This window comes from Berghia stephanieae, chromosome 11 (assembly GCF_034508935.2).
Source record: "Berghia stephanieae isolate SIO BIC M18660-M18661 chromosome 11, UCSD_Bste_1.3, whole genome shotgun sequence".
NCBI classification, from domain to species: domain Eukaryota; kingdom Metazoa; phylum Mollusca; class Gastropoda; order Nudibranchia; family Aeolidiidae; genus Berghia; species Berghia stephanieae.
Window position 1 is genome coordinate 27,737,419 of NC_088370.1, and position 7,158 is coordinate 27,744,576.

At 38.9% G+C, this 7,158-nt stretch overlaps 1 protein-coding gene across 24 annotated transcripts in view; it reads right to left on the bottom strand.

Annotated features, from left to right (window-relative positions):
* Positions 1-7,158, bottom strand: part of LOC144957124 (coiled-coil domain-containing protein 60-like) — a 75,511-nt gene that overhangs the window by 22,736 nt on the left and 45,617 nt on the right. For all 24 annotated transcript variants that reach the window (XM_078888142.1, XM_078888126.1, XM_078888121.1 and 21 more), the window contains 4 exons: positions 5,449-5,574; positions 2,798-2,900; positions 2,083-2,239; positions 676-727 (listed from right to left, as the gene is read on the bottom strand). In XM_078888142.1, the coding sequence (XP_078744268.1) occupies positions 676-727; positions 2,083-2,239; positions 2,798-2,900; positions 5,449-5,574 (438 nt within the window). The remainder of the gene's footprint in view (positions 1-675; positions 728-2,082; positions 2,240-2,797; positions 2,901-5,448; positions 5,575-7,158) is intronic.

Sequence of the window (7,158 nt, forward strand, 5' to 3'; positions counted from 1 at the left end):
TTAAAAAGAGTAAACTGAACTTTTATCGTTCGGAGACACAACATCAGAAAAGTAGCTGGCAGAAAGGCACAAGGCAAATCAAGGGAGTCCTGGGTAGGAAATGTGGAGGCAACAACTGGCAAAAAGATAATCGACTGCCCATTAATGGCCCTTGAGCGTGAAGAATGGCGTTCCATGACATTCAACCTCTGTAGGAGGATGGAACCCCGGTAACGCAATGGCCATTCAACCTCTGTAGGGAGACGGAACTCCGGTAAGGTAAGGTATAGCATAATCGGTGAGCATATACCACATTTGGTAGAGCATCCCCTTGCATTCCCTTCACACTCAAAGGGACGGAGATCCAGTCGAGATATATTTCTGAGAAAAACATTATAAATCTCATCATGTTTTGAATTTTATACAATCGGATCACATGATATGTGAAAAAGTTCTAGCCAGCATGAAGAATAAAAAGTACCGATTTTATTTGTTTAGAACCAAGCTGCTCGTTGCTGGGCGGACATGACATCATTCAGACTGTTGAATCCTATTGCTATTGCTCGTATCACGCTATAGAAAACAGGATACACTTCGACTCCATGGGCCCAATGGCTCAGGAAGACTAATAAGAGAGAAAGAGAGAAAACGAATTTCCGTTTAATAAGAAAAAAAATATAAATCAGAGGGACTCACATCAGGAATATCTTGTGATTTCTTGGATTTTTTAGACTTTCTTTCTCTACGTCTGAAAAAGGAATTTACATAAGGGATTGAACTAACTGTGACCCTTCACATCAAAACAGTATTAAGTCGGGATGGTTAAGATGTTGAAAATTGAATTTATAGCCAGAAATATCAGACTTGTGTTGAGTTTGAATGTTTTATTGAAGAGAATGGATACCATATTTTGGGGTGCTAATGCCAACAAGTTATACTTTTGACCAGTTTAACAATATAAATCGACTTTTGAGCATCTGGTTCGTTCCGACATAATACCGTTTTGAGACGATGGGTCACAATTATCTATATTAAAAAGGGGGAACTATTTAAAGATTAGGTATTGGATATGGTGCCATTTTCTTGTTGGATTTTAAATTTGGAAATAAAGGAAGAGGGAGGGAGAGAGAGAGAGAGAGAGAGAGAGAGAGAGAGAGAGAGAGAGAGAGAGAGAGAGAGAGAGAGAGAGAGTGAGTGTGAGAAGAGGAGAGGAAATGGTGGTGGTGGTGATGGTGGAAGTAGTAGTAGTAGTAGTAGTAGTAGTAATAGTAGTAGTAGTAGTAGTAGTAGTAGTAGTAGTAGTAGTAGTAGTAGTAGTAGTAATAGTAGTAGCAGTAGTAGTAGTAGTAGTAGTAATAGTAGTAGTAGTCGTCGTAGTAGTAGTAGTAGTGTTAGTAGTAGTTGTAGTAGTAGTAGTAACAGTAGTAGTGTAGTAGTAACAGTAGTAGTAGTAGCAGTAGTAGTAGTAGTAGTAGTAGTAGTAGTAGTAGTAGTAGTAGTAGTAGTAGTAGTAGTAGTAGTAGTAGTAGTAGTAGTAGTAGTGGTAGTCGTCGTCGTAGTAGTAGTAGTGTTAGTAGTAGTTGTAGTAGTAACATTAGTAGTGGTGGTGGTGGTGGTGGTGGTGGTAGTAGTAGTAGCAGAAATAATATGTAGTAGTTGTAGTGGTGGTAGTAGTTGGAGTAGTAGTAGTAGTGGTATTAGCAGTTGTTTTTGTTGTTGTAATAGTAAACACGATGAGTTGAAATGGAACAAATAGGGATAATTTTCATAATAATCATGACAAGAATAATACAAAAATAATGATTTTGATGATGATGATGATGATGATGATGATGATGATGATGATGATGATGATGATGATGATGATGATGATGGTGATGATGACGACGACGACAACGATGATGATGATGATGATGATGATGATGATGATGAGGATAATGATGAGGATGATGATGATGATGATGATGATGATGATGGTAGAGGTGTGTTGGTGGTGTGGTGGTGTTGTTGTTTTGGTGGGTGGTGTGGTATTGGTGGTAATATATTATAACGGTGTGGTGGCAATGATGGTGATGATAGTAATAATGATTGCCGAAGTTATACCTTTCTCTCTTCTGTTCTTCGGTCTGTTGTTCTACAGGAGGGGGACCAGGTGATTCATCTCGGGTGGATGCCCCAGCCAATGCGTTTTGTCTCTCCTCCTCCATCTGGGCCTCTCGTCTCAGGCTGTCGTAGTATTCGTCCAGGAATTTGAATATGCCTGGAGAAATCAATAAAATAAAATAAATATAATAAATAAATATTGAATTGATTTCGACCGCCAATCTCCACCAAACGTATTCAATGGCGCTTTAACTCTCTCCTTACCAGCTGTTTTCAGCATTTTCCCCAAAACTTCACACCCAACCAACGCAACAAACAGACATATCTTACTCAAACAGAAAAGCAACAAGCACATTCTAATCATTGTTTGAAGTAAATCGGGTGATTTTTCATGAAGTTATAGTCAGATGTATGGGAAAGGTATCCAGCAACTTTTCTTCAACTTGACTAGCTGTAAAAATATTTAGAAGTGAAATTAAGCTTTCATATTTCCCGAAGATGTACAAAAAGGGATGATTTAATCTTTTATGACAAGAATTCATTTTTGATGAAAATTGACCTTCTAACTAAACTTGGCAATATCTCAGTTCAAACCTTTTCACCATCCGACTGATTATGTCATTCACTGTAACATATATTACGGTTATGAGACAGGGAGCGGGGGGAGGGGGGTGGGGGGTGGGAGAGAAGCTACAAATTAATGAGTAATACTTGCCTGTTTTTTGAAGAGTCTCATCTTCGTCCGCATCCTTGGGGGACGGCAATGGCTGGTCTTCTGGGATGGACTCTTTCAGGTTGACTTGACCAGATGTATTCACCTGTAACGATGAAATGAATGATGAACCAGTAAAAGTACATTATACACCCTTATCATGGTAGTAGTCACCTATTATCGCAAGCCTCACGCACTTTCGCTTTTTGTTGTTGTTGCTTGGGCAAGATTATTAACCCCCCCCCCCCCCCAGTTTGCTCAAGTTGGACAGCAAGGGTGATTCCTGTTAACATCAGATGCTTGTTTGAGGATTTAAAAGAAAATTGAACTCCTTTATATAGCGCAATATCCACTAAACGTGCTCAAAGTGCTTTGCAAGGCTTCCCTGGCCAACAGCAACACTTAACATGTAGGACGGGACATGACGCTTGTTAGGCGATAGTACAATTTTTTCCGAACAGAGACAACACTGTTAACGGCCAGGTACTCATTTTACACCTGAGTACGGTGACAGAATGTGAGTAAAGAGCCTTTTCCAAGGACTCAACTATGCGCGAGCGAGACTCGAACCCAGGACCTTCCGATCCGAAAGCGAGTGTCATACCACTAGGCCACATAAATTATCTATAGTCTCTCATAAAATGCCTAGGCGACGGCATATCTAACGATGTCACAAGGAAGGGCGTAATTATTTGGTATCAAAGTAGGTTGTGGGCTATATGATGAGAAAATTAGGGTATGGAGAAATGCCAGATGAAAGCAGAGTATTAAAAAGTCACGGGGTCAGTGTCAAACTCGGTATCCAATTGACACGACACCCTCCACCTAGCTGAGAGAGAGAGAGAGAGAGAGAGAGAGAGAGAGAGAGAGAGAGAGAGAGAGAGAGAGAGAACAGCGAGCGGTCGCACTATCGACTGAGTCATCCAGCCATATGACTATCAGATTTAGTACCAATCGTGCGCCTTTCTACTCTCAATTGGATTCAATATTCTGATGTCACGTCCGTTGAGCACCTAGCAGCTTGGTTCTAAACAAAGAAAATATGTAAATATGTCTTTTTATTCTTCATGCTGGCTAGAGCTTTTTCACGTGTCATGTGATCAGAATGTATAAAAGTCAAAACATGATCAGATTTATAATGTTTTCTCCTCTGGATACACTTTTATGCTCGTCGGAGAAGTATTTCATAAGGGCGTCTGCCATTGTTCCGATAGTTTAGAACCAGTTACTAAGTTACTATGCGTCATTACAAGGGAAGTGGCGTCACGACTGTTGAAGTCTATTACTGTGGGGATCACAACGAGGCTGGCTAACAAACCCCGCGAACTTTCTACACTGAGCCTTGTTGTTGGCTGAAGAGGGGGTTTGAGCCGAAAACACTCAGTGTTTGGTATTTTTTTTTTAGATTTGTTATATTCATTTTTGCTTATGACTATATTATTATAGGAAAATTGATGAAAAACATTTTGTATAAACAATTCGGCCTTAACAACAACATTCCCTAATCTCCCACTCGTCTTTAGTGTCTAATTCATCGAGTTTTACTGACAAACGGAAACTCCAAAACGTCCATACTGCCATGCCATGCTATAAAAAAAAAAAACGTTTTTAAAATTTTGGCCCGAAAATTTGTACTTCAAAAATCACTCACTCACTCACTCACTCACTCACTCACTCACTCACTCACTCACTCAATACTCTCTGGGCCTGCTGGCACTTGAGGCGATGCAAGGGATCTCCATCTGGTCCTGTCAGCAGCTATTCTTGGGGCTTAGTTGAAGGACAGACCTATCTGCTTTAAGTCCCTCTCCGCGGTACGTCTCCAAGTCTCCTTGGGGCGACCTCGCTTCTTCTTCCCATGTGGGGTGTCCATCGCAGAGATTTCCTTGTCAGTGTTTCATCAAGTCTGCGACAGACATGCCCCAACCATTGCCATCTTCACCGTTACAAAATCCCAGGTTCGAGATGAGGGTTATTTTAATCGATTGATATTTGAAGGACGAGTTTTCTGGTCAAAATTCTAAATATCTGGGTGGGGGGTGGGGGGGGGGGTCAGAGTATCGCAGCATAATATTTGTCTCTATGAATTAAATTGCAGGTTTAATCAAATTGCGGCCCATCGTCTCAAAATGGTATTATTCCAAAATGAACCCGAGGCTAAAAAATCAACTCAAAGTTAAATTTACTAAAAGTACATAATCTTGGTTTTTATCTCTCTAAAATATTGTGTATTCCTTCTTATCAATGTAAATGTTTCTGCTTGGAGATTCAGGAAATAAATAACAATATGAAACTGAATGGAAGCTTCAATTTGATAATCGAAAGCAGATAATGTGGACGTTTCCGGTTTCCCCTTTATCAACAAAAGAACCCCCCCAAAAAATACAACAAAAAACGATGAATTTATTGACATATCTCATTCATCTGTAGTATTTCATTCATCATGTTTTGTTGATAAAGGAGAAACCCGAAATGTCCACATTCTCTGTTTTCGTCATCTTATCGATGAAACTTATAAACTCAACCCAAGTCTGATAGTTTTTGTTACAAATTCTATTTTTAGAATCCCAAAGCATCCCGATACAATACCGTTTTGAGACAGTGGGTCGATTATTTTCATTGTTATCTCCCTTAGATTAGCCCTACACACTCACCTGAGAGGAGCTACTGCTTGGACTGATGCTAGTGGATGGAACAGAAAACCTCGGGTGTGTTATCTGAAGACGTGTTGAAGATCGCTGAGGCCGATTCAGACGTGTGATGCTGCCCTTCTTACTCACCTGGTTGGGAAGACAACGTGAGACACATAGTGGATATAAAAAGTACTGTACAATCATAGACATAAAAGAAAGGACCTTCAACAACGTAGGCGTGGTCCTCTTTTTGTTTGTTAAAAGTATACGATGACTTCCGCCATGCGCAGAGGCATTTCCGTTTTAATGGAGTACTGAGTCTAAATCTCAAGTGTTTAGCTTAGATACCTCTTAATTCTCTATAAAATACTCCCGAAGTCTTTGCGATTTTTGCAATCACAAGAGTTGCTATGATATAAATATTTATCTCTATGATAATGGTTAACTTTAGGCTTATAAAATTAATTCTACTTTTCCTTTATAAATGCTAAATTATTTTAAAACTAAATTCAAAATTTCCCGTGGATTTATGGATTTACTGCATACTTTTGAGCAAGTCAGTTTTAAAAGTTTCATTTCAAACTTATATGTATGATTTTTCCGAATAAAAATTGTAACGAAAAATAAAATGATGTTTCGAAATAACATAAAGTATTTATTTTATAGCAAATAAATACAAGCTTTTTACAGTCAACAGTTTCGAAGTTTCTTCCGCCTTGTATTTACACTAGTGTTGGGCGATATCAGAAAATTTTGATATCATTCTCATTACGATACAATATAGCAGCGATACTGATATTTTAACAAGAAATAATGATATTAACTTCTCTGGTTTGATCTTATCTATGGAAATAGCGACTGCTATCATTCGAAGCTCGATTGTTGCATTTATAAACGCAACATGTATGAAGCATGATGGTTTTGTAAATATAAGTCAATAACTCTGCGAGAAATATCTGTTTGAAAAGTCGATTAAATGTTAATCGGGACGAGGGAAAATAGCGAACGATAGCGCCTCGCTTAACTAATCATCAGACAAGAAGATTGTATTCATAGCCCGATCTTCCTATTCATCAAACGAAAAGAGCCACTTCGGGTATGAAACAGTAATAACGTCGTTGGCCATCTGGTCATATCTATGTGTAATAATAATTTAATAATTGAGCTTTTATATAGCGCAATATCCACTTAACGTGCTCAAAGCGCTTTACAAGGGGTCCCTGGTCAACAGCAACATTTAACATATAGGACGAGACATGACGCCTGTTAGGCGATATTACAATTTTTCGGACAAAGACAACGCTGTCAACGGCCAGGTACTCATTTTACACCTGAGTACGGTGAGAGAATGTGAGTAAAGAGTCTTTTCCAAGGACTCAACTATGCGTCGAGCGAGGCTCGAACCCAGGACCTTCCGATCCGAAAGCGAGTGTCATACCACTAGACCACATAGCTGCACTGTACACAAATGAATATGTCTTGAAATAACTTGATGTATCAACGGTTTAATTGATTTTGTTGTTGGTTGAAGAAGTCTTTTGACCCTTAAAATTTATGTGTCTATTTTATTTATTTATTTATTTTTTTTTTGGCTTTGTTTTGTTTCTTGAAGCTGTTATATTAATTTTTGTACATGAAAACTATGAGGGAAAAACTTGAGTATTTATCCACTAAGCGTGCTCAAAGCGCTTTAAAAAGGGTCGCAAGGCAACAGCATCACTTAACACGTAG